This window comes from Neopsephotus bourkii, unplaced genomic scaffold (assembly GCF_033783945.1).
Source record: "Neopsephotus bourkii isolate Nb327-2 ecotype Australia unplaced genomic scaffold, CSIRO-AGI_Nbou_v1 NB_1433, whole genome shotgun sequence".
In the NCBI taxonomy this organism is placed as follows: Eukaryota; Metazoa; Chordata; class Aves; order Psittaciformes; family Psittacidae; genus Neopsephotus; species Neopsephotus bourkii.
Window position 1 is genome coordinate 1,059,780 of NW_026901910.1, and position 24,762 is coordinate 1,084,541.

Below are 24,762 nucleotides of genomic sequence, written 5' to 3' on the forward strand. Positions count from 1 at the left end.
TGCTTTCTGCACACACAGATCCAGGCTGGACCTGCTGTCCCAACACTGAAATGCAAACCACAGCACCCTGCCTGCAGCTAACCTTTTCCACAGCAGGCAGCCGGTTCTAGGAACCATGGGGATGCTCCCGGTAGGTGGGATGGGGACGTGCCTACAGCAGCCCATGCACCCATCTTTACATCTCCAGAATGCTTATGAGAAATGAGCCCTCCCAGGCCACAAAGAGCCCAGTGAATAATGGAATGGTTGGGGTTGGAAAGGACCTTAACATCATGGAGTTCCAATGGCCACACTAAGGAATGCAGGTCAGAAGCCAGGCTGCAGAGGTGGGCATCACACTCCCATGCAGGGGAGGGAAGGGAGCACCACAGCTGGAGCTGACGCAGACAGGCTTGTGAAGCAGCTTTCGACTACTTCAAAGGGAGCTCCCCAGAGCACCAGTCCCTCCTTTAAAGTCCCCAGCTGCAAGAAGATGGGTTACAAAGAACCAGCACAAGCAACCTTTCCTCCTCCCAAGGAGGATTCGATGCTAAATGCTCATTACTGCCAGTCCTCTGACACAGGCCAATTGCAGAGGCTGTGCAGCCTCCCCAGGGAAGTGTTTCATCCTGCTCCACAGCATCCACAGAGCCCTTCCTGCAGCTCCCGTGGCATCTGGGCACTCCAAAAGAGCCATCTCCACACAGGGCACTAACAAAACATTTATTGAGTGCAGTGGCCAAGCACCCCAGGACCCCTCTGCCGCTGACCACACATCTGGGACAGGAGCCTCAGCAAGGGCAGCAGCCTCTGCTCACCCAGCAGGCACTCGCACAGCCAACCTGGAGGTCTCCCATAGCTTCAACAGGGAGATGCCAGCACTTGTTTCCTTGGGGTTAATGTGTCCCCGCTCTGGCGTGGCCAGGGAGGTAACGGAAGACATCCAGCGTGGTCAATGCGCTAACAGCGAGGTCCAGGGTTGGCTCTGCATGGAGGTTGCTGATCTGCATCACGCTCCACCTCAGCCTCTGGCTGCTGCTGGCCTCTGGGACAGCCCAGGGAGCAGACCTGCCCCGTGCTGCTGCTGGCATCCTCCTTGAGCAGGCAGAAACAGAGCCCAGCCGCACGCAGTCCTGGAGTGAGAGCTCAGACCCTATCCGCGGCATGGGAAGTGCACAGACAGGGGTTTCTCTTATAGACACTTCCTAAACCTACCTGCCAACATGAGCAGCTACTGCTCCTCGGGGCTCCCCTTTGCTCGGCCCCCATGGGGAAAATGGGGAGCATGGCCTGTGGTGTGGGCAGCACCATGCTGCACCCCAGAGCAGCACAACTGTGACCAGCCACAGGCATCCCACGGCATTCCTGCTCCTCGCTTCCATCCACCACCTCCATGGGATGGGCAGGCAATGCCAGCAGCCCTCCCCCGCTGATCCTGCCAGGAAGCACTCAGGACACCCCAGTCCGGACACATCTATTTACATGAGAAGCACCAGAAAGCCGTTGTGGGACCAGGGTTGGGTGCAAGCTTTGCCCCCAGGCCCCTTGCATGGCTCGAGGGCAGAGTCACTTTGCAGGTGCTGTATGTGCAGAGGCTGCGGACAGCAGCAGGGCCCTGGCTGCAGGCACAGTCCAGAGAGAGGTGGGGGGATCTGCTGGTAGCATCGTGCCCTAGGAGCAACCAAGGGCAGGGGCTTGTGCTGGCCCGAGAGCACAGCCCATGCAAGCGTCCATCCCGGTGTTAGTCGTTCTCGCTCTGCAATGGAGAGGGGGGATAGCAAGGATGAGGAACTGGGCTGGGGGAAACAGCCCCTCTCAATGCACCCCGATCCACCTGATGAACCTCCAGCCCTGACACATCACCTCACCTCCATTTTGCTGTGTATCCAGTTGAGGAGCTTTGTCACGCGTGTGTAGACACCGGGCTTGTTCTTCTGGCCACATCCTGTCCCCCAGCTCGTCACCCCAGCCACATACCAGCGGCTGTTGTCCTCGCAGACCAGGGGTCCTCCGCTGTCACCCTGTCACAGAGGATACAGGAGATGCTCCTCTGCTGCTACCCAGCCAAAGGACACCATCATCCCTTGCCCTGTGGGACCCCCACAGCTCACCTGGCACGCATCCTTCCCCCCCTGCAGGTACCCGGCACACATCATCCGTGGGGTCAGGTACCCCTCGTACACCTTGTCGCTGTTGCAGATCTTGTAGTCGATCAGCTTCACCTCGGCCTCCCGCAGCTTCGGGGATGTGTTATCTGCAGGGCAAGGGGAGCTGTGGGGCAGGGTGGGCCTTGTGCTCCCAACACACCCGAGACCCCCCCAGCACAAGCAGTTCTGCACCAGCGAGGGAATAAGCTGGTTTCTTGCCCTTGAACACCACAGCAGAGCCAGGCTGGCTCCTCTTGCACGCTGCAGCAGGCAGAGAGCCTGTGTTCTCCCTCACCTTCGTTCTCCCTGGTCTTCCCGAAGCCGGTGATGAAGCAGGACCTGCCGGTCTGGAACCGCTGGCCGTACATAGGGAGGCAGGCTGGGCGAACCTGAGCTGGAGCGAGACAGGATGGAAACCAGGCGAGGAGGAAGGAATGAGTCACCAGGGAGCAGAGCTCCTGCTGTGCTCACCAGCCCTGTGGTTAGGGAGGAGCATGGTGTGCAGGGAGCACCCCCCCACCCCATGCCCATCCGGGCAGGGTCTCTGCTGGACCCCCAGCCCATGGCAATGTGAGCCCCAGGACATGCCAGGGCAGCATGGGATGGTTCCCAGCCATGGGAAAGCAGCGTGGGCACAGCAGAGCGGGATGCTCCAGCTGGCAGCAGCCCAGAGAATGGTTCCTCATGAGGGGACAGAGCTGCCTCTTGCTCCTGCCCATCGCCAGAATCTCTCCATCCCCCCCGAACACCAGCCCTACAGCAAAACAAGCTGAGAGGCCTCACCTGAAAGTGTCAGCGGCCTGGATAGCTTCATGAGAGCGATGTCGTAGTCATCGTGATCGTCACTGTAGTTGGAGTTGATGATGACTTGGGAGACAGGGATGGCCTCTCCTTGCTGCTTGAGGTCTGAGACCCCACCGTACACCTTCCAGTCATCGAGGATCTTCATGCTGTTCCTGCAGGGAGAGGTGGAGGCAGCAAGGAGTGAGACATGAGGCCGGGCTGAGCGCCTGAGCGAGGGCACTCAGCAGTGGTTCAACAGCAGCACTGCAGCAGCACTCACATGAAGAAGCAGTGGGCTGCAGTGAGGACCCACTGGGCGTCGATGATGGTGCCACCGCAGATGTGGACGGGCCCGTACTGCACACTGACTTGCCAGGGCCATTTGCTCACAGACGTTTCCTTTCCTCCAATGATGCGGCCAGAAATCCTCTGCCCACAGGCTGGAGGGAAGAGTGAGGCTGAGAGAAGGCAAAGCCTGGAGGGGGACGTGCACAGCATCCCCGCCACCCGCAGTGCTCGGTATGGCCATAGGGGCCGGTGGACACCCCGGGAATGCAGTCATAGCTTTCTATTACCCAGAAGATTTGCTGGGAAGCACTCCCTATTTGCCCACCCTGTGCAGAGAAGGGAGGAAAGCAGCTCCTACCCTTGGCCATTGCCCTGCCAGCCAGCCCCTTACTTGTGCATCGCAGGGAGACGTACTTTCCCGTGAGACACTGTGAGCTGCAGGAGAGAAGGGGGAACACAGCCTCAGACACAGCCCCACGACAGCAGGGCAGGGCAGGAGGCAGTGCTGCCAGGTACCTGTTGAGGCTCTGCTGGATGGTCTCCTGCTCGTTGGTCACCGTGAGGCTCTTGCCAGAGATGGGCAGGGGAATGTATTCGGTCTGGGAGGCACTGGGAGGTGAGAGGAGAGAGCAGTGAGGCTGCCCTGGCCAGACACTGACCACCCAGTCCCTGCACACTCAAAGGGGGACAGAGTGAATCACCCAGAGCAGCACCAGACACAGCCTTCCAGCAGAAAAGTGCAGTGCTGGGGAGAGAGCAGAGTGGAGCATGCGCCCAGCCAATGCCCATGGAGTTGGCAGGGCTCCACTGCCCAGGGTAACAACCCATCCTCAGGGAATTACTTCTGAAATCCCAGCTGCTGGCAGGTCTTTCTGGAGAAGGAATCGTCCCAGGCACTGCTGCACACCGGCAGCCACTGGCTCTCCGTGCTGGAGTACACTTGGAGCAAGGACTCGTCGGATGCGAAGCGCACTGCGGGATGGAGCAGGGGGGTCAGTGGTACCCAGAGCACAGGGGCTCTCCTCGCTCCCACCACCCAGCTCCCGGTGCCTCACCACAGCCCAGCTCATCGCTCCTTTGGGAGCAGTCGACGACGCCGTTGCAGCGCACGGGGTTGTCCTTGCAGCTCTCGGCAGGTTCCTTGTACACGATGCCCGTCTGTGACCGCCAGAACATAACTGGAAGCAATGAACGCTGGGGTGAGGCTGGAGCTGCTGCAGGGGCTCGCTGGGGGCAAGGGTGCTGTGAGCCACCCGGGTGGGAGTGTGGAGGAGGTCCTGGTGCATGGGGCACCCCCATACACAAGGTGTGAGCTGGGTCCAGCGCTGGCTTTGAGGCCAGGCTGCAATGCTGCAGGAGGACTGGACCACTCTGAGCATCCCTATGCCAGCCCAGCATCTTTAACCCCACAACCTCTCACTTAACCCCTCCCTTATCCCAGTCCTAGCTTGCTCCTGCAGGAAGATGCATCAGGATGCAAGCAGCAAGATGGTACAAGGATTGAATTCCCCAGTGTGTGTTCGCGTTCCAGCTATGGACTGCACTGTGTCTGACAGGTCCTGCCTGATAGCCCTCTGTCTCAAGGAGGGCGAATGGGGATGCTGCTGAGGGTGCCAACTGAAGGAAGCCCCGAGCCCGCAGTCAGCCCAAGAGGCAGATCCCCTTTCCGTGGCAATCCTGCTCCTGCCTGTCCACCAGATGTCAGGAACGCCCAGGGAATGGGAAGAGCGCTTCTCTGCCTGCTGCCTCCCGGCACCGGGCTTTCCCTGTGGCGCTTCCCAGCGTGGAAGTCCCATCTTCTGCTGACCCCCAGGGAGCCCTGCACCACCCCAGGCTGGGACCCCACTCACACAGGAGGATGAGGGCGACGAGCAGCGCGATGAGGATGGAGACGCAGAAGATGAGCGCAAGCCGTCGCTGGCTCATGCAGGGAGCTCTGAACATGGAGGATCCTGGCAGCAGGGCAGAAGCAGGGTCAGGGGGAGCCGCCGTGTCCCCAGGGTGCCCACCCGTCCATGACAGGAGCTCCCCGGTTCCCCATGCACACTGCTCAGAGGACCCATAAGACGTGGGAGAGCAGGGCCACGCACACCCCACACTGCCCCATGGCATTCCCCCATCCTCCCATGGTCCCTGTCATCTCCCTGTCCCCCAGCACCCTTCACACCCCTGGGAAACTCCATCCTGTGGCTGAGGCTTGTGCCAGCAATGGGCACAGCACCCATTCCCGCCTCCCTCCATCCCTCCCCACCCTAGGGCCAGGGAGGCCAGAGACCCCCTCGGCCCCATGCTCTTACGTGTGCTCTCACAGGCCGTGCAGGGCGCCGGGGCTGGGCTGGACTCTGGGCTGTAGGGCTTGAAGCTGGTGCAGAGCACGTTCTCTTTAGGCCTCAGGGGTCGGGAACCGAAGATGTTGCGGGCTGCAGAGGCATGGAGGCTGGGAGGCACACTGCCGGGCGATGCAGTGGTCTGCAGGCAGAGGACACCCTTACTAGTGATGACTGATGCTCACCAGAGCTGCCACCCTGCTGCCCAGCACATGGAGCCGAGCTCCCCAGCATCATCCATTGTGGTGCCTATACCTCCACAGCACCACGAGCCACATGGGTGGTTACTGCTGTTACTGCCTCTTTCTGTCCAGGAAGCTGGAGCTGTACCCCATGGGGGACAGCTGAAAACCTCTTTGTCACAAAGCTTTACCCCTTTAGGAGGCTGCTGGCCAAATCTGCCAAACTGATCACTTTGATGAGAGCGATCGGCTGGGTGTTTGGCATCAGGTCAGTCACACTGTGGCCCAGTTCCACGGGGCTAGTGTCCCCATTTATGCATCTGTCCTTAATTAGCCATCTGAGAAATACGTGGCAATTTCCAGTTGTTATTTAGTAAGACTTAATAATCAGTGTTTTCCAAGCCCTGAAACGTCCTGCATCCTGGAATGCGGCTCTGCAGTTGTGTCACTCCTCATCCACGGATTTCTAAAAGAACACGTATTTGTTTCCTTTCTGTAAGATACACTCTTCCAAGGGCTCCATCAGCTGCTGAACCCTCTCATTTTCCTTCAGAAATGAACTGCACACAAAGCCCAAGCCAAATGCTGTTTCCTCTGCCCCTTGAAACATCTCAGATACCTCTCTAGCAATAAGAAATGGCTGCGTGCCTTAGAGGGATGGCAAGGGCATCACCAGCCAGCACACAGCACTGACAGCCCTCCTGGGCTTCACCCTCAGCAGGTCACCCAACTGCCTCGCTCCTCAGCCCACAGTCTCCCAGCACCACACAGCCACAACAAGCCACGTTCACACCAGCCTGCTCAAGGGAAGCCAGGCTGGTTTGGGCTACATCCAACCCTAAAGAAGTCTCTGCATCCTTTGGCAGCAGAGTGCAGCTTGGTGCCCACTCCCAGCCCCACCTCCCAGGGGACTCTTACCAGCCAAGAGTTGGCTCAGACGCATCCCTCCGGAAGCCTGTGCTTGGGTTTTGGCCCTGCAGTTGCTAGAGGTGACATTTCCAGGTAACCAGAGGCATCCCTTTTCCCTGCCAAGCCAGCGAGCGGCACCAGGGATGGTGCCTGGCTCTCGGATGGGCAGAGAGGATGGGGATGCTGGGCAGAGCGGGAGGACTGGCACCAAGTCACCCCCTCCCAGCTGGATTTCCTCTCCCCTTGTGCTTCCTGCTGGGAGCCGGGAGCCTGCTCAGGCTCATGCTTTGTGACTCGGGCTGTGCCCTCTCTCGCAATGCAGTGCGGTAACTTCCTGGGCATTATCCCCTGAGTCACGCTCCCCGCACAGAGCCCGCCTCAGCCCGCGCTGAGCAGCACAGGACACAGGACACAGGACACGGGACACGGGACACAGGGCACAGGACACAGGGCACAGGGCACAGAACACGGGACACAGGACACAGGGCACAGGACACAGGGCACAGGACACAGGGCACTGGAGACGGGACACGGGACACGGGACACAGGGCACAGGACACAGGACACAGGACACAGGACACAGGACACAGGGCACAGGACACAGGGCACTGGAGACGGGACACGGGACACGGGACACAGGGCACAGGACACAGGACAGAGAACAGGGGACACAGGACACAGAACATGGGACACATCCAGCTCCTCTGCTGTGCCTCAGGAGCTGCTTGCAGCCAGGAGCATCAGCCATGGAGCTGCAGGCACAGCACCACAGGCTCCAGCTCCTTCTGCCGCCTGCGGACCCTGGGCATGGCCACCACTAATGTCCCCAAGCCACCAAGAGCCACCTCCCCATCCCATCAGAGGATCCCAGCAGCTCTCTGGTCTCCTGCATGCAATGAGAGCAGCAGAGGCAGTTTGTGTTTCACAGCATCGCCCACTCCTCCTCATCCCTTCTCATCAGCAGCAGTAACAAGCCTGAATTTGCTCAGCCTGGAGGCAAAGCTCAGTTTCCCTACACCTGAGTTCCATGTGGGCAAGCTCAAGGCATCCCTGCTTCAGGCTTGGCTTCTCGTGACTCTTCCAAAGGTGTGGGGAGCCCCTTGGTGCTCTCTGAGGCTGGTTGGCAGGTGAGGGCCATTCGCACTGGCATTTGTACCCTATCTCCACATCTGGTATTTCCTGTGCCACATCCTGCAGCAAGGTAACCCTTCAGCTAACAGAGGAGCAGAATTAGTGCTATAGAGGGCAAATCTTTCCAGCTCCATCAGTAAGCCAGTGGTGGTGGATGCTAGAGCATTGCCATCTCCAGTGTGCACAGGTTTGAAATCAACACCTAAGTATGGTATAGGTTACATTGCTCTTTACACTCCTTAGCAGGAAACACAGGTGACCTATTAGCTACTTGTTTCCTCCAAAGGCTAAAGTCCAAGTGGTTTTTATTTCAGATCTATCACAGAAGCTCACAAAACTTTTACCACAGGCTCCTGGTAACCAGTAGAACTGGTTGCTGTTGCATAGCTACTGGAGCACAGAACAAACTGCAGTGGCTTCACACAGGCACTTCTGTTAAGGAACGTGCATTGCCCTGGTGAGCGAGCAGCGACTTCTGCCCACAAACCCTTTACTCATCCTCTGCTGGCTTTTGAGTAAAAGTCAGACCCGGAGCCATGCCTTATCTTGCACGCGTGGCTGTGGTTTGAGCCTTGTTCTGAGCATCCTCCCTGCACACGCTCCACCGGCCACCAGGGCGTTATGTGCTGCTGTGGCTGGTGTCTCAAAGCCAGGCATGGGGAGGGGCACAACCAGCTGCTTCCCATGGCAGGGCTGACCTTCCAACAGCCGGGAATAGGGATGCTGGGGATGCAGGGGGACTCTGCCTCACTCCTGGGCCTTGGGGATGAGCAGACAGTGCCCTTTCCTATACCTGTCATGAGCCTAAACCCGTCACACTTGCTCTGCTATAAGGCTTTGAGCAGAGCTGGGCAAAGCACCTAAGGCACAGAGAGCAGCACTGCAGAAGCCCACCCCCTCTGCACCTTGAACTGCCCCTTGCACTGGCCACCCTCCAGCCATTTGGGCTCACTGGCTACCAAATCCGCAGCAGGGCAGGACTGTCCAGACTGGGCCGGGGGCTCAGGATCTATGCCTGATGGGAGGAAAGGCAGGGAAACGAGCCAGCAGCCAGTTTCAGAGTGGGAGGGAGCGTGGAAGCCAGGCAACACCTGAGGTGTTGCAACCAGAGCCAGGACCCAGCTCTGGGCTCAGCAGCCACCCAGGACTTGGAGCATCAAGAGGGGAAAGAGGCAGGTGAGTTTAAATAGCTGCCCCCTTTCCTATCGGCAGGGACTCGGCACAGCAGCTATAGCCACTCTGTAGCTCCCGGTATAATTAGGGCTGTGCAGGGCACCTGATAACTTCCCTCCATCTCCTGTGCCAGCAGCTCCCATTGTTCAGGTAGGGAATCATCTGTTAACATGGTTTTAGAGAGCAGACTGTGCACAGCAAGCACACAGTAGTGACATTGTCCTCTCGCTTACCTGACACAGATACCCATCCTATGGTGCCTCACTTCAAGGGGCAGATCCCCATCCTCAGGGACAAATGAGGCAGGAGCTGCAGGAAGATGCTCCTGCTAGATGCCGTGTAGGGGGGACACACAGTGGAGTGACATCCCAAAGCACTTAAGGACCATTTTCAAGTGCAGATGACAAGTGCCATCGACTGAGTCATCCCCAACAGCCAGGAACAGCTTGGTCTATGCCCGTGTGAGCAGCTCTTCAGGCAGAGAGATCAGAAAATGTTCTAGGGGGTGAGTAATGCACAGACAGGCAAACCAAGGCACAGGAAGACGAGGAGATGAGGGTGGCACCTGAGACTCCTAATGGACCATTTAAACCAGGTGACAAACCCAGGGTGGCCCAGTGTGTGTATCCAGTATCAGGTAATTGTCTCTGTATGTGGGCATGCCAATTCCTGCCCCCGTCTCACCAAGATATGATGCTGCTGCCTGCTTTTGGTGGTACCCAGCGCTGGGATGGCACTGCTAAGCAGTGCTGGGGCAGGCCAGCCCATTGAGCCCCATCCACCCCGCCACTGCCGGCTCTGCACGCTCCGGATGGTGCAGTAATTCCCCACCGCCTCGCCTGGGCGGGCTGAGCCCAGTGCCCGGCTGGCCATGGATGTTTTCCCCATGACAGGATGCTCGGCTGAGACCGAGCAGGCCTTGGGCAACCCAGCCCAAAATCAGCACAGGGAAAACTGCCAGGAGAGCGGGAAAGGAGAGCACCAGTGTGCTGCCAGTGCTACTGACCTGCTATGGGAATGCCAACGGTGCAGCTCCCGTGGGTGCCAAGCGGCACCGGCTCCCACCAGCCCGTCCCCCTGGTTCAAAACTCACTCCAGTGTGGAAGAGCAGCTGTGCCAGGGGCCCTAAGGCCTCCTCTGCTGACATTGGGAATGCTGGCGGCATTCCTCCTCCCTCCATGTGCCGAGGGGTGCAGGAGGCAGCAGCCCCATAGGCAGCTCGATCCAGGTCCTTCTCCCCGCCGGCAGCAATAGGCTGCGAAGGGAACGCCCCAGAGAGCAGGAGGAGAAACTGGGCCCTCCACCAACCCCTAAGGAAAGCGGGTCCATAGGGATACAGAGCCGGGCCGGAGCTGCCCGTGCCTTACCAGAGAGGGTTTCAGGTCCATGGGCCGGTGCAGGGCTGTGCTGTGCTCACAGCTCCGGCAGAGCCATCCTTCGCCGCGCGGAGCCAAGTCAGGTCCGTGGGGACGGGGCAGAATGTGTTTGGCGAGCGGGCGCGTACGTCAGTGCCAGCGCCGGGCGCGGAGGGAAACCAGTTCGACCAGCCCGTTTCCCAACTGCTCCAGGCACAGCCTGCAAAACACCTGCCTCTGCTGCCGGCTCCCACAGCCAGCCCATGGAGCGGGGCCTCAGCTATGGGAGCAGAGGAGCGCTGGCCCTGCCCATGGTGAGCAGCATCCTGAGCACTGGGGGCCCTTCACTGCTCTCAAGGTTCTCCTTCTCCCCTGTGTGCCCACTCGGCACCTCTCCTGCTCCATGTGAGGGAGAGGAAGGGATGTGCAGCCATGTCCAACCCAGCTAAACCATCCTGTGAACCCCAGAATGTCCTCGTGTGCCTCGGCAAGGTGGGAGTAAACCTCTCCAACGGCCTGGCTCCAGGAGGCTCTGTTTGGTAGCATGATGCCTCCCGTGAGCCCCATCCTGACACTGTTTTTCAGGCACATTTCTGTTGGCATTAATCATAGCATAAGTCCCTTATTCATCTACTCCCCACCCACACCTGCTCATCGGAAGGGCAGGAGGCAGCAGGGCCATCCAAACTTGAAGGAAACTTGCCTCAAAACCCCCTTGATTTCAAGGTTAAAAAGCCCAGGATGGATCCCACTGCCCCAGGATTCTCTGTCCATCCCTTCCCAGAAGGATCTGTTCATGCCTTTCACCTCTAGTTTTCACACAGGACTAACAGCATTTAGAGGGCTCTGGTCCACTGGGATGCAAGGGTTCACAAGAGGGTTTTGGCTGGGGTTGCCCTGAACTGGCCTTGCCTGCGTGCCTGTGCTAACTGGCACATCCTCTTCTGAAACGGGGCTCTCAGAGAGCACGTCCAAGTGGCAGCTCCAGGAATGATTTGCTGCTTGTTGTTTCTGCAAAGCCACCTACAGGGAGTGAGTTACAGAGAACCCTGCTTCTGGGCTCGACCCCTGCGACCTGATGTTAAATGTCACATTGCGCACACCTTCCGCATGAAATCCTGCTTGCTGGTAACCACTCCCAGGAGCCCTGCTGCACCCTCCTGCCCTCCCAGCTAGCCAAATAAGGTGCTAATAGCACACAGAGCCTGGGAAAGCCCAGCAGCTCTTCCACGCTCTGCTCTGACCTCCAGGCATGAGGGAATGGTGAAAGGATAACTCTGCTCTTCCAGGCAAAGCGCTTTGTCCTGCGGCAGGGCCGTGCCCATGCAGAAGCAGCCCTCCGGCTCCATACACTGCCCCATGGACCTGGGCAGCCCCTTGGCTAAGCGGGTGCCCAGGCCTGGTGGGGCTGCTGCAGCCCCCAGCCCTTGCTGTGCCAGAGAGGAGCTGCAGAGGCTCTGATGAAAGACCTGTCGTGCTGTTGGACTGAGGTGATTTCCAGGTTACTAAAACCATGGGTATTCCGATGCACAGATTAGTCAGTTATCTTTAAGATGAAAAGGAAACTTGGCAGCTTTCTCTAGGGCTGTTGATCCATGAACTCAAAACCTCTCCTGCTGACACGCAGGGCTGCTCTTCTTTGTGGTGCTTTGAGATGCTTTAGGTGGGCAGCAACACCTGATGTCTGTGTGTATCACCAGGTCCTCTGCTTGTGCTGGGGCTGCAGGGACTGCACAGGACACAGCTGTATGCCGGGCAGGGGATGCTGAGCTTACCTGCCTCTGGTTGGGAAGATGCCTCTGCCCTCTTTTCCCTGTAGTCCCTCATAGCGGAGCTGGTGGCAGCAAAGGTGGCACCATCCTGCAGCCTCAAGGATGCCAATGTGTATGAGGGCAAAGCAGTGACAAGACAGGGATGCTGGGAAGCAGCTGCACCTTGAGGCATGGAGCAGGCAGGCGCTGCTGTGTCCAGCACCAGCTCCTCGCGTGGCACCCTGCAGTACGAGCATCACGGGTGGCTGTGCTGCTCATGACCCAAGCGTTCAGCAGAACTGTCATTTCTCCTCTGCTTGTTTCATTTTCCTCTAAATTAGCAACCATTCCTCCCCAGCCTCTGCACCGCTCACCCACAGCACCAGCCCCACCGTGTCTTTCCACAAGGCTCCCTCCTTCCTCATTTTTGGTCCCGTTGCTTTTGATTTTGCTGCCCTTACACAGAAGATGAGCTGTGGTTTTGTGTGGGATGGGTTGTGCTTCACCTCAGAACTCCGAAGTCAGCGGTTGCCAGAGCTGACTCACGAGCTGATAGAACAGTGACAGCACATCAGATCGCTCCCAAAGAGGGAGGAATAAAGCCAAGCCAGGGTGAAACCGGGGAGGGATCTGCTGCTGGAGCAGTCCTCCCTGCCCATCCCTATGGCTGGTGCTCAGCAGAGGAATTGCCAAGGGAGAGCCTCTTCCTTTGCCAAGCATCCAGCACCACCACCACATGCCCTCATTCCCCATAGCCCCAGAAGAGTGGAGCTGAAGCCTGCGTGTCCCTGGGTGCCGCAAGAGCCAGCAGTGCCACCCTGCCATGCCTGACACCCTGCTGCCCAGTGGCATCGCTGGACCCATCCTGACCGGTTTGCTGGTGCTCTAACAAGGCTGCGAGCTCATGGAAGCCCCTGGGCTTCAGCAGGGAGGATGAGTCAGGGGCCAGGAGGAAACCAAACCAGAAATCTCCCACTTGAGGCATTTCAGAGGGCTCCTTGAATCCCTTCTGCTGCACAATAGGACCCAAGGTCCTGTGCCTCTATGCCTGCCAAGACAGGCACTGCTCTGCAGCTTGTTGAGGCTGTCAGGCGCACTCTCAGTTTCTTTTACTCTTCTTATCTGTGTCCTTCCCCCTAATTCCCCAGTGGGAAATTCCTCTTTTTGAGACAAATTGCTCTTTATCACATGAGGGCCTCTGCCTTTGCACAGCCCCTAGGAAAGCCCTCAAGCCCTGTGTTGTAATTCAGACTGCCAGAAGGCAAACCAGAGCACTCCCAGTCTGGTTGATGGCAATTCACGTCCTAGAACCTGAGGCCAGCATCATCAGGGGGCAGGACATCATCGTAGGGCTGGATCCCCACAGTAATGTGCATCACTGCTGTACCAGCAGTCTGGCTGACCTGAGGACAGTTTACAGCCCCTCTTTACAGACTGAAGCAGGAGGATATGGTCTGAGCCCAAAGGAAGGGAAAGCAGGAAAGGGGATTCCAGTGTCCTGGGGCTCCAGGGCTGGCTACGACCTGGTTGGTTTTAGGCACAGGACACTGGCACAAGGTGACACTGCTGTGCTCAGCACCCTGTCATCGCTCACCCCAAGTGCTAAGCTCACCTCTGTGCTGTGCTTTTAACTCCTCACCGGACAGTGAAGCCGGCAGAGGCAGACACACGATTTACTCCTATTACTGCCCTTTCTCAGCAGTGAGAGAAAAGCCCCCCAAACTTTTCCTTTAAGGCTGCTTGTAGGAAATGCCCAGATTAGCTGCGGTGAGTGGGAGGACAGCGAAGAGAAGTGGAAGTGGCTGCGCAGCTCCGTTCCTCCCGCTGCGCGAACGCCTCCGAGACGTCACTGAGCCAGCCTCCAGGGGAAAAACAGGCGCAGGCAGCCCGCGGGGCAGCGCTCAGCACCCGCGCACCCAGCGCAGCGCGCACAGAGGATGCTGAGCCGGCATGGACCCCCTCGGCACAGCCCTGGCGCTGTGCACAGCGCTGCTCCTCGCCCAGACGACACTCGGTGAGTCTCTTGCCCGCAGCTCTGAGCCCCCTGGTCCTGACCGGCTGCTCCGCTCCCGACACCCCAGCACGGGATGGGGACTGGGATGGGGGAAGGCTCGCAGGCAGGCGGTGAGTGGGGCCGCTCCAACACTGGCTGGGCAGCACAGGCTGGTGGTGCCCACAGGCAGGGCATCGCTTGCTTTCGCTGTTTGGGCAGTTAGAACTACTGTGAGTGAAGTTTTGAGGCATCGGCCTTGCTTATCCCCACCGGTGTGACCGCAGCACTTTGTAGTGCAGTGAACGCAGGTGGTTGACGTGGTGCTCTGCTATCAGGCATCCTCCCCAGGCAGGCGTGGGGCTCAGGAGCAGAGAGCGGCTGCTGAGGAAACAAGCATAGAGAGAGGGACAGATGTTATCGAGCAATGCTCTGCTGCAAGGTGGCAATACCGAAATTGAGGCAGGAGGTGTGAAAAAGTCTATTTCTGTCAGACAGCAGAGAAGCAAAACAAGAAAGCTGAATCCAGAGCAAGCTGCTAGCAGATGGCAGGGGCGGTCAGGGATGCAAATAGAGCAGGCTCTGCTCTTAGACCAGGAAAGCACCCAGATCCTCTTGGCTGGGCTCTCCCCAGAAGCAAGGAAGGGCAAGATGGGGCTGAGCACACACTGAAACTTGGAAATGGGACAGGAAACCCTGGTGCTTCTGGTGTAGGTGGCTGGTCACTGCTGAACACAGGGGTCAAGCTCCAGGCAACCCCAAGGAGCTCTGCCCACCTCCTGCGGGCGCCAGTGGGATGGGAACCATGCAGCATCACCTAATGCCCTCCTATCCTTCAGGTGAGAGGCTGGCGAGGCCAACACGGGTGCGCTTTGCTGCGGAGATAGCCCATCATCTGCTGCGGTGGGAGCCGGGCCACAACCCCCCCAGCAGCATCCTCTATGAAGTGGAGCACAAAGTGTGAGTACAGGGATGGGGTGCAAGGGGACTCAGCCCCTGCCTGGGGTCTCACACTGGCAGCGGTGACAGCAGAGTCCTGCCCGCACTGCTCTCATCCAGGCGCTTCTCCCTGCAGCTATGGCACGAATCAATCCTGGATGGCCATCCCGAACTGCACGAGGATCCCAGGGCACTCCTGTGACCTCACGTACTACACCCTGGACTCTGCTCGCCGCTACTACGCACGGGTCAGGGCTGTGTCTGGAAACCACACATCCCCCTGGCAAAGGACCAACTCCTTCTCCCCGCAGGAAGGTAGGCTGGGTGCCTGCCTCCGCTCTATTGCCAGGGGCTGTGAGGATGGCAGAGGTCAGGGTGCCGAGCTGCTTGGGAAGAACTTTGGAAGCAGGGATTTCTCTTTCCAGCCGGGCTGTGGGATGGGATGAGACAAAGCACGGTCATCCAGCACTGGCTGTAGGAAACAGTCACAGCTCAATCCACCGCTGCAAAGGCTTTTAGAGCGGCAAACAGCACAAAGTCCTGATGTGCTCTTCCAACTGATCCGTTTCCAGCCAGCCTGCGCCTGTCAGGCCAGAGCCTCTCTGTGATGGGCAACACCATCCACGTGCAGCTGCAGCTCCTGCTCCGGATGGGGAACCTCACTGTGAAGTACGATGACATCCAGAAGCACGCGAGGCGATACCGGGTGTACATCAGGAGGGCACAGGACAATCGGACGGTGAGATGAGCTGCTGGTCCCGTGCTGTCCCCATCTGCCACATGCAGTGCTGCTCAAGTTGAAATCATGTTTTGAAGCACAGGATTCTGTAGAACTTAATATAGAGCTTTGCCACAACAGTGCAAAGATTTCTCTGCACCACTTATTGCAGTAGGCTCCCCAGTTCTCACTGGGAGTTTGGGTCTAGCTGGTAGCACCCCAAGGGAAGAGGGGAGGAGGGAGGAACACGCAAAGCCAGCACTCCTGCGGGATCTGGGGGCTCTCAGGTACCAGCCCACACTCTGGTCATTGCAGTATGAAGTGATGGAGACCTCCCCACAGTTCAACATCAGCAACCTCTTCTGGGACGCAGAGTACTGCATCAGCGTGGAGCCCAGCGTGGCCAGCCGGCACAGCGGCACCGCGCGCACCGACGAGCAGTGCGTCACCATCGGCCACAGGGACCGTGAGTGCTGGGGAGCCAGGGAACGGGGGCCCCTCCTCAGCCTCCTGGCCCTCGTGCTTTGTGCACTGAGACTCTGCCGTGTCCTCTCTTGCAGGGAGTGAAGAGCTTGTCCTGAGCGCCGTCAGCTCCTCCTTCATCACCTTTTTGCTCCTGGGGCTCCTGGGGGCTCTGCTGGTGTGCGCCTACATAAAGAGACCCATGAGGCCGCCGTCTGTCCTGGTAAGGGAGTCTGAGGCATGGCACCTTCTGCCACTGGTGCAGGCTTGGGGAGCTCCTGGGAGAGGCAGGGGTAACGCACAGCTCACATCCCTCTTTGCTTTCCATCCTAGAAGTCCTTCATGAAGCAGAGCTCGCTCTGGGCAGAGCAGGAGCCCTCGTCCTCAAGCAGCCCCGATGCAGACCCCGTCCAGCAGCTATTCCTGTGCCAGAAGGAGCCCCATGAGGACAGTGTCCCCATCAGCAGCACCAGCACAGCCCAGCTACCCATGGAGAAGGGCTGGAGGCTCCCAGCATGGCCTGAGGACAAGGTGTGCCTGCTGGGACCGGGGACCATGGGGAGCAGAGACAGCAGCGGCACCAGCACCGACAGCGGCATTTGCCTGCGCACCTCCTCCTTGGAACTGAGCTGCTCCTCAGGCACCGAGCCCCAGGGATACAAGAGGCAGCTTCCCAATGGTGATGACAGCGGTGTGGGCTTGGAGAGCTCCTGCCCTCGCCCCACATGCTCCTCTGGGAACACCATCCCGATGGAGGACAGGCAGCCCTGCAGAGGAGAGCTCAGCATCCCCCCTGACACCAGCCAGCAAGACGTGGAATTCCGTGGGTACCTGCAGCAGTCCAAGGGCACAGTGGAGCCAAGGCAGGATCCAGCCAAGGGGATGCCCTTCTCAGTCTGTGCAGCATCCCTGCAGGGCCCGGGCAGCACTGGCATTGCGCTGGATACAGAGTGCTCCGAGCTGGCTGTGGTCAAAGGGTATTTGAAGCAGTCCGCTCCTGAGCATCCCCACAGCCACACACAGGGCCTTGCTCCATGGAGGGTGACTCAGGAGCCTGCTGTCTCAGATGTTTCCAGCCAGGCAGGGCCCCAAGCCCCTGGTCTGATGATTTATGGAGCTTCAGGTGCTCCCCTGGCCTCCAGAGCCCACCCTGAGCGGCTGAAAGCTCCCTTGGACCTGAACATCTTCAACACTGACCTCATGGGGACGCTGCCCCTCGTTTCCAGCCTCAGCAATAACAAGTGCCTCATGCTGCAAATCAACCCCTTGAGCCTGCTCAATGGGGACAGCAAGGACAGCTGCCTGTGAGCATCCCCACATGCTGACCCAACTACCTCTTCTAGCCACTGCCCACAGGAGAAAATACTCTGATAAGCTACCACCAACCCCTGGATGTCAGCGCATCAAACTCAGCGGTGCCCTGGTGAAGACTCACTGGAGAAGCATCAGTCTAATGATTTCTGGGGCTGCTTCGGCCCTGGCACTGCTGTGGCCAGCCCCCAGCCATCCTGCACCTTCCCTCTGGTACAAAGCTAAGGAGACACAGGGACAGGCTATGGTGGAGGGGCTCATCCCTGCCTCCTCCAGCCACCAAGCCCAAGGATACCCACCAGGATGCTCCCAAGGGGCAATTCCTGCCTCCTCTGCCCAGCACAGGGCACGCGGCCTCAGGGCATCCTCGAGAGTCTGTGTTTTCCCTCTCCCCTTCCCTTTCACAGGCAAGTGCTGGGCTCCTCCATCACATCCGCAGTGCTGATGCTGTCCAAACCTTTCACAACAGACACCAGCAGCAGGCTGACGTCAAGCATCCTGCTGCAGGCAGCACGGAGCTCCCACCCTGGCTGGCCTCGCATGGAGGGAGACAGGGATTTTCCTGACCCTACAGAGACCTTTCAGCATCCAGCCCCTATGACAGAGACCCGGGTGCTGGCTACCTCCAACAGGGTGCAGGATGCGTGCAGCAGCCACCCTATGAGCCCAGCTTGAGCCAGGGCAGCCCTGCCCACACTATGGTCCATGTTCTGCCACTATTGCGTACAGACATTATTTATTCTATTTAATTTGTAAATACAGAAAGGATGTGGTTCATCCAAAGCTATTTGGTCTATTCATCTGTACGTCCTCCCCCAGGGTCAAGCTGCGTTTGCTCTTTCCAGATATGGGCTTTCCCCCACAGCAAAGGGCAGTGTCTCACGTGGGGAAGAGCGTTTGCACATCACAACTTCACTCTCATCTAAGGACCAGGGTAGATGTCAGAGGGGAGAGTTGTGTGATGAGAACATGCACCAAAGGAGCAGCAGGGAAGGGACCAGCGCAGCTTGTGGTGATGCAGCACATCCCACGGGGCAGCAGCTTGGGGACCGCACACCAGGGAGGAAGAGGAGCAGAGCAGAACCAGTCAAAACAAGGGGATGGGGGGAATGGTTTCTGTCAGAATGGAAAGAAGCGTGAGATGGGAAGGACTTACCATGGGCTATGTTTGACTGTAGCCACTGGAGAGCTTTTCCTAAAGTCACTGGCTTTCCAAGAACCTCCATGGTGGGATAGTCCCATTAAAGCACTGCTGGAAACCCAGCTCGGGGAGTACTTTTGTCAGGTGAACACATGAATCACTGCCGTCAGGAGGGTGGTTGATGCACTGCCGCTTCCTGCTGTTGCATCTGACGTAGCACTGCTTGCAGCTGAGACACGCTGCCTGTGTCATGCACAAGGCAGTGGGTGCCCACAGCAGCAGCACCACCAGTGCCAGGCAGGGCATCCTCTGCCCTCCCATTGCCCCCATTTCTTCTGCCTCTGCGTATTTCCTTTTCACTTTCTCTGTTTTCGACTTCCTCTGGAAATGGGGGTCACCAAAGGCAGCACAGCTTCTGTTTTCATTTCAAACGCTCCTGACATCAGCCTGCATCCGCATCCTGCGCAGTGCTGGGTGCTGCCGGTCCCTGCTCACCGTGCACGACTCCAGCCAACGGTTCCAGGGGCAGCGAGAGGCGATGCTTCAGTGGAAGCCGGATGGGTTTGCCAGAAAACCGCAGAGCAGCGCTTTGGCTGCGGCAGGCGGGAGCACAGACCCTGCCTCCGGTGCCCTGGAAGTCCCACAGGCTCACACTTTCCAGCCTGACGCAGGAGGAGCTCGGCTCTGACTCCTCCTGCAAGCAGCTCTCTGTGCACTGTGGCTGTCCCAGCACTGCACAGACCCCATGGAGAGCAGCACAGTGGGCATGGGAAGGAGAAGGCAGGGAGCTCGTGCTCCCTTGCCTACCAGGATGCAGGATGGGGCCCCTCTGCTCCATCCTCACCCTTTTCCCTACACACAGCAACGCTGTCTCCCAGGTTTCTCTTCATTTTCCTTCTGAGAAAGCAGTTGATGGAGAAAGAGCCCTAAAGCTGTTCCTTGCCAGCACTGTGGGCCCACAGGGGCTTTCTTAGGTGTTTGCACTGTCAGTGCAGGGGACAAATTTCCACATTGGTACCGATATTTCACCGAGGAGGGAAGTCTGAAGCAGTCTCATTTCCTTATGAGATTTTCCTCTATTGCACAAAAGCAGCCATCCAGTTCTGTGGCTCATTACCACCCTTCTTAGCTGGTTCCCCAAATCTCACACAGCCCTGTTCACCAACAGCCTTGGCCCAAGGGTGGCTGGTCCTGAGGGATGGGGTGTCTCTGGGTCATGGGATGCACACTGAGGGAGCCTGGGATAAGGCAGCTCCCTCTTCCTCCAGCCCAAGCAAGGGGAGGCTGTGGCAGCGCATGGGGATGGCAACTGGCCCCGGGCACCTTCCCATGCCGAAGGAGGGCCAAAAGGGGAATGCAGCTGTGGGAAGCAGATGGAGAAGCTCCTGTAAAACACAAACTGCACCGCTGGTTTCAGTGGAAACCCGCACACTGAGGGGCTGTGTTTCAAAGAAGAAAGAACACAGGAATTCCCCTGTGGGCGACTTTGGTTGCTCTTTGTGTGGGTGCTGGGAGGCGGCTGGAGGCAGCAAGGGGAAGCTGCACAGGGAGCACTCAGCCATCGCTCCCAGCCGTGTGCCCCATCCCAGGCTGAGGACAGGGGCATGGGGAAGGAAATGCAAACCGAAGCCTGCACTGGGACACCCGCACAAAACCAGCGCCCAGGGAAAGCCCCTGATGCCCCACAGACGAGAAGAGGACTTTCAAAGGAAAATCCTTGGGATTATCCCAGGGAAAGCTGCGATGACCTAGAGCTCCGTGGAGGCATGGATGCTCTGGGGCACAGACCCACTGCTCCAGCCACCCCAAATACCAGGCACACAACTCCAGGGACCCCCTCACCGTCACCAGGCATGGAGGAGCAGGGAGCATCCTACCTGCACATCCCGGCTCCCGCTCATGGTCCCTGGTTGTGGAAAGGCGCGTAGCTGCTCCCTGCCTCGCTCAGCGAGCCGCTGATGCTGAATGGTGGCACCAGCTCCACCGCCACCGACCCACTGCAGGGAAGGCAGAGATGCCAGCCTGCTCCGCAGCCAGGGCTGCCCATGGCATCTGCCCCAGGGCAGGGCTCAGTGGGGTTGGGACTAGCGAGGGCTTGAGACACCTCTGCACCATGCAAAGGGAGCACCCAGCCTGCCCCAAGGCCCCGCATGGCTTCACTCACCAGGTGTGGTAGAGGTTGAAAACGAAGTCGGGCCCTGGGGAGGTGAGGAGGAGAAGTGTCAGAGCCTTTGCTTTGCCATGGATCTGTGCAGCGGGATGGGAAAGGGCAGGACAGCCCCTGGGGTAGCCAGCAACACCAGGACATCACTGTGAACCCCCTCCTCAGCCTCTGTGTGGCCCCAGCTGGCCCCAGAGCCACCCTGCATGTGGGCTTCCCCAGGCACCAGCCAATGTCAGGGATGCTCCTCGCATCCCAGGCCCACACTGCCCATACTCACGGCACCAGCACTGGCCCCTCTGGTACCACCGGATGAAGGCGCAGCCAAAGCCCACCAGGATCAGCAAGGCCAGCCCGACACCCAAGACCACTCCGAGCACCTTCATGGGCTCTTGCTCTGTAAGGGAGAAGGGGCTCTGCAGGCAAACGCCTCTGGGAGACTGGGGGTTCTGAGCATCCCAACTGGAGGGACTGCGCTTCACTGCCAGGAGCCGTGCCCAAACCCATCCCATTGTGCTGGGAGCAGGAGCTGCCCACCCCGACGGCGCCTGCATCCCCACGCCTGGTCCCACGCACACTGCTGGGGGGAAGCACCTCCTTGGAGCCGCTGGTGCTGCCCCAGTGCTCCCGCAGCCATGCAGTGCCATACCCTGGTCGGTGCCGGCAGTGTCCCTGCGCAGCTGCACAGACCCATTTCTGGACAGGCAGTTCCCTCTAGAGGATGTGTTTGTCAGGGCGAGCAGTCCCTGCTGCCAGCGAGGGCTGGGACTGCAGGATGATGGGGCTGTGCAGGACCGCCCCCATCCCTCCCATCCACAGCCAACTCTCCATCACTGTCAAAGCGACAGCAAGGTACCCAGGCACAGCACCGTTGATGGGCATCCATTTCTCTGCTGACAATAGGTTGCATGCTGCACAGGGCGAATCTTGTCTAACCTACAGCACCAGGGTGCTAATCACACCTCTCTCTAGCTGCTATCAGCTCCTGCTTACTCAAACCCCCATGCATCCCAAACACCACCCTAGACTCTTCCCCACTGTCACAGCAGGCTCCACTGTGAGCACATCTCACAGGAGTACAGCCCCTTTCACCCCAGCATCCCTGACCAAGAAGCTGCCCAGTCAGTCCCAGTGGGGCCATCAGCAGAACACAGGCAGGGGTGCTGATGGGCACTGCTCGGGGGCTGCAGGGTTTGGCCACTGCCCCAGAGCCTGCACAGGGGCAAGCACACCGGGTGCTGTACCCCAGCCGCAGGAGTGAGGATGATCTCACAGCAGCTAAATGTAGGCAGATGCCGGTGCAGTGAGAACACTTCCCCTGTGGTCACAGTGTTTACACAGTGAGCCAGGGCGTCCCGTAACCCGCAGCGCTTGCTCTACCTGATGGGATCTGGCAAGCACCCGGGAGCCGCAAAGCATCGCAGCCCCAGCTCCCAAGCACTGCAGACAAACGGGACCCCCTCCCCTTCCCTTCTGCTGGGCTCTAGGGGCCAGGCTCAGGGGGCCAGGAGAGGTGGGCAACCAATGCACCCTGCTGCTGGGCCAGGGGTGAGCTGGGACCCCAGGGGCCTCACATCCCAGCATGGGATGGCAGGGGTGAGGTCAGGAGTCTGCTGCAGGAGTGACTCACACGGAGGAGCTGGGGCAGGAGGAGCGTGATGCAAGAGCCTCCCTGAATCACCCTGCTGCCGAAACTGCCCTGTCCCCACACCTACCACTGGTGGAAGCATGACGGCTTCAGGCCCAGCCCCTGCCCCATGCCATGTGTGGGAAGCAGCCCCTGCCCCGAAACCCTCAGGAGCAGGTGTCCTCACATCCCAAGATGCCTCCAAGCAGCACTGCTGGATTCAGAGCCACACCAGCCTCCAAGCCCCTGCCCACAGCAGAGAGGAGCAGGTTACCAAGCTGCTGCTGTGCCACAAACCATCCCCACCTCTGCTCCATAAGGGCAGAAAAGGCCACGTACTCACCAGCCTGCTGGTCCATCTGGCACCCAGCGCTGTGCCACAGGAGCTGCTCACGGCTGGTCCAGGCTGGGAGCTGCTGGAGCCTGGCACGTCCTGCCCGTCCCCTCCTCTCCCGGTGACACAGCCACCTCAACCCCTGCACTGCAGCGAGGCTGGGCACCGCTCCTCGCCCGCTGGTTCAACTGGTTCCTAGGGGAGAAAGCAGAGGAGCTGGAGCAGACATCGCTCCTCATGCAATGGATGCAATGCACGCTTCCTGCGCCCCAGCCCCGCATGGCTGCTCCCAGCACAGCTCCCCACACGCTTGGGGTAGGCACGATGCCCTCCTGCTGCTGGCAGAGGGTAGTGCCAGGGCCCAAGGGATGGACACAGGGGTGTCCCAGTGCCAGCATCCTCCAACTGCCACCTCCTGGTGAAGAACAGCAGCCAGGAGGGGAGCAGGTTCCACACAAAGCCCTGGCCTTAAGTGCTCAAGGATGCCTGCAATGGTTATGGCCCTGTGTAGGGTGAGGGCAGGACCCAGGGTGACAGGGCATCACGCACCAGCTGCCCTCAGTCAGTGATGCACTTATGGGTCTATTCGATCATCTCTTGCCAAGCCACAGGGTTAGGTGGCAATCACTGCCTGCTTGCAGGAAGAGAGGGGAACCATCTGTGGCTGCAGGTAGAAGGTAACAAACAGGGACAAGAATTAACAGCTTGGAAACGGGGCAGCCGGGGGCAAAATCCCTCCCACCTTTGTGCACAGGCTCCAACTACACCATAGCAAAGCCAAGCCCCTGTACAGCCCCCCCACAGGGCAAGCATCTCAAGCCTGGGACCTGTGGGGATGTTGGCTGGGATGTAGAGGGGATGATGCACTCTGCATACCCCGGTCCAGCCCTGCCTGGCCTCTGCCTGACCCCAGTCAGAGCCAAGGTGCTTGGAAGCCTGCGTCACGCTGGGGCTCTGGGTGCAAGAGGCCAGGGAAGGGCAATGGGCTGGAAATGCAGCCGCACTCCAGGAAGCAAAGCCCTGAAGGCGCAGAGCCGTGACATAACACCTGAAAACAGAGCTGCTTCCTCAAAACCCTCACTTGACCTCCAAGGAGGAAGAGCTGCTCCCCACTGCGCCAGCTCCCACCCCACGGATGCTCCCGGGCTGCTCTCCCTTCCACAGCATTGAGGCCAAGCCATGGGGTGTGTGGGGCTGGCACTGCGATGCTCTGGGAACGCTGCCCATGCCTTGTGGCACGGCACAGGCCACACAGGAGGTGCTGGATGCACGGGACTGAGCTCACTGCAGAGCCTCTGCCTGATCCCTGCAGCACCCATGTGTTGGGCTGCTCTTGCAGTGAGCATGGGGAGGGCGTTCTTACCTGCAGATGCTGGGATCCCTGGTCAGGCTGGTGGGTCCCTGCTGCAGCAAGGTGAGCTGGCACAGCGATGGCACAGCGATGGCACCTGAGGAGCTCCAGGTCGGGATGCTCCACGGTCTCTCCACCGGCTCAGTGCACACACATGGCAGCAGCAGCTCTGCTTGACCACTGGTAGAGCTTCATTACAAAAGGAGAGGATAATGAGCTGCTTGGTTCATCCTGCACCACCTCCTGCATAACCTGCACAAGCCTTTCCAGCCAGCTGACCACAGCTCCCAATACCTAATCCTGACAGCCCATCCTGCTCAGCAGCAGGGCAAGCAAACTGCTCCCCATCCCAAGCCATCATTCCTGGACACATAACCCAGCTTTGCACCAGTGCTGCGCAGCCCCATGAGCAGCCTCAGCCCCAGCCTACGGGCACAGCACCGAAACTTGGGGGCTGTAAGAGCCCCTCTCCGCACCCAGCCCTGCCAGCCACACCTTGTGCAACACCAGTGAGCTCATCCAACGCATGGGCACCCACTCTCTTCCCTTCCGAGGTGCCTGCCTGTGTCAGCCACAAGCTGGGGCTGCACAGGGACACGCAGACTGAGTGACCTGAGAGGGTACAATGGCCCCGTAACCTCGCACGTAAACTCCTTTCCTCCTCCACCTACTAACACCTCTGTTTGAAAACAGTGCGATGCGG

At 59.1% G+C, this 24,762-nt stretch overlaps 3 protein-coding genes across 6 annotated transcripts; 1 reads left to right on the forward strand and 2 right to left on the reverse strand.

Annotated features, from left to right (window-relative positions):
• Positions 1-1,436: 1,436 nt before the first annotated feature.
• On the reverse strand, positions 1,437-10,414 carry TMPRSS13 (transmembrane serine protease 13). 3 transcript variants are annotated; one of them, XM_061368327.1, is made up of 13 exons: positions 10,287-10,414; positions 5,495-5,666; positions 5,048-5,149; positions 4,253-4,375; positions 4,040-4,169; positions 3,714-3,806; positions 3,556-3,632; positions 3,190-3,349; positions 2,910-3,082; positions 2,422-2,520; positions 2,091-2,233; positions 1,848-2,000; positions 1,437-1,735 (listed from the first exon to the last, which is right to left on the reverse strand). In XM_061368327.1, the coding sequence occupies exons 1-13, from the start codon at positions 10,305-10,307 to the stop codon at positions 1,721-1,723; spliced, it is 1,461 nt and encodes a 486-aa protein (XP_061224311.1). In that variant the 5' UTR covers positions 10,308-10,414; the 3' UTR covers positions 1,437-1,720. The 3 variants fall into 3 exon arrangements, with proteins under 3 accessions (XP_061224311.1, XP_061224309.1, XP_061224310.1); XM_061368325.1 differs by lacking the exon at positions 10,287-10,414 and adding an exon at positions 10,013-10,163; XM_061368326.1 differs by lacking the exon at positions 10,287-10,414 and adding an exon at positions 10,013-10,160 and having other exon boundaries at positions 3,589-3,632.
• A 3,368-nt stretch (positions 10,415-13,782) lies between these two features.
• Positions 13,783-18,228, forward strand: IL10RA (interleukin 10 receptor subunit alpha). Of its 2 annotated transcripts, none has more exons than XM_061368328.1 (7): positions 13,783-14,039; positions 14,730-14,975; positions 15,091-15,269; positions 15,527-15,693; positions 15,988-16,138; positions 16,233-16,357; positions 16,468-18,228. In XM_061368328.1, exons 1-7 carry the CDS (start codon positions 13,963-13,965, stop codon positions 17,440-17,442), a joined length of 1,920 nt encoding a protein of 639 aa, XP_061224312.1. In that variant the 5' UTR covers positions 13,783-13,962; the 3' UTR covers positions 17,443-18,228. The 2 variants fall into 2 exon arrangements, with proteins under 2 accessions (XP_061224312.1, XP_061224313.1); XM_061368329.1 differs by having other exon boundaries at positions 14,855-14,975.
• A 1,923-nt stretch (positions 18,229-20,151) lies between these two features.
• On the reverse strand, positions 20,152-21,246 carry SMIM35 (small integral membrane protein 35). Its single transcript, XM_061368200.1, has 3 exons — positions 21,028-21,246; positions 20,751-20,784; positions 20,152-20,583 (listed from the first exon to the last, which is right to left on the reverse strand). Exons 1-3 carry the CDS (start codon positions 21,131-21,133, stop codon positions 20,484-20,486), a joined length of 240 nt encoding a protein of 79 aa, XP_061224184.1. The 5' UTR covers positions 21,134-21,246; the 3' UTR covers positions 20,152-20,483.
• Positions 21,247-24,762: the final 3,516 nt, after the last annotated feature.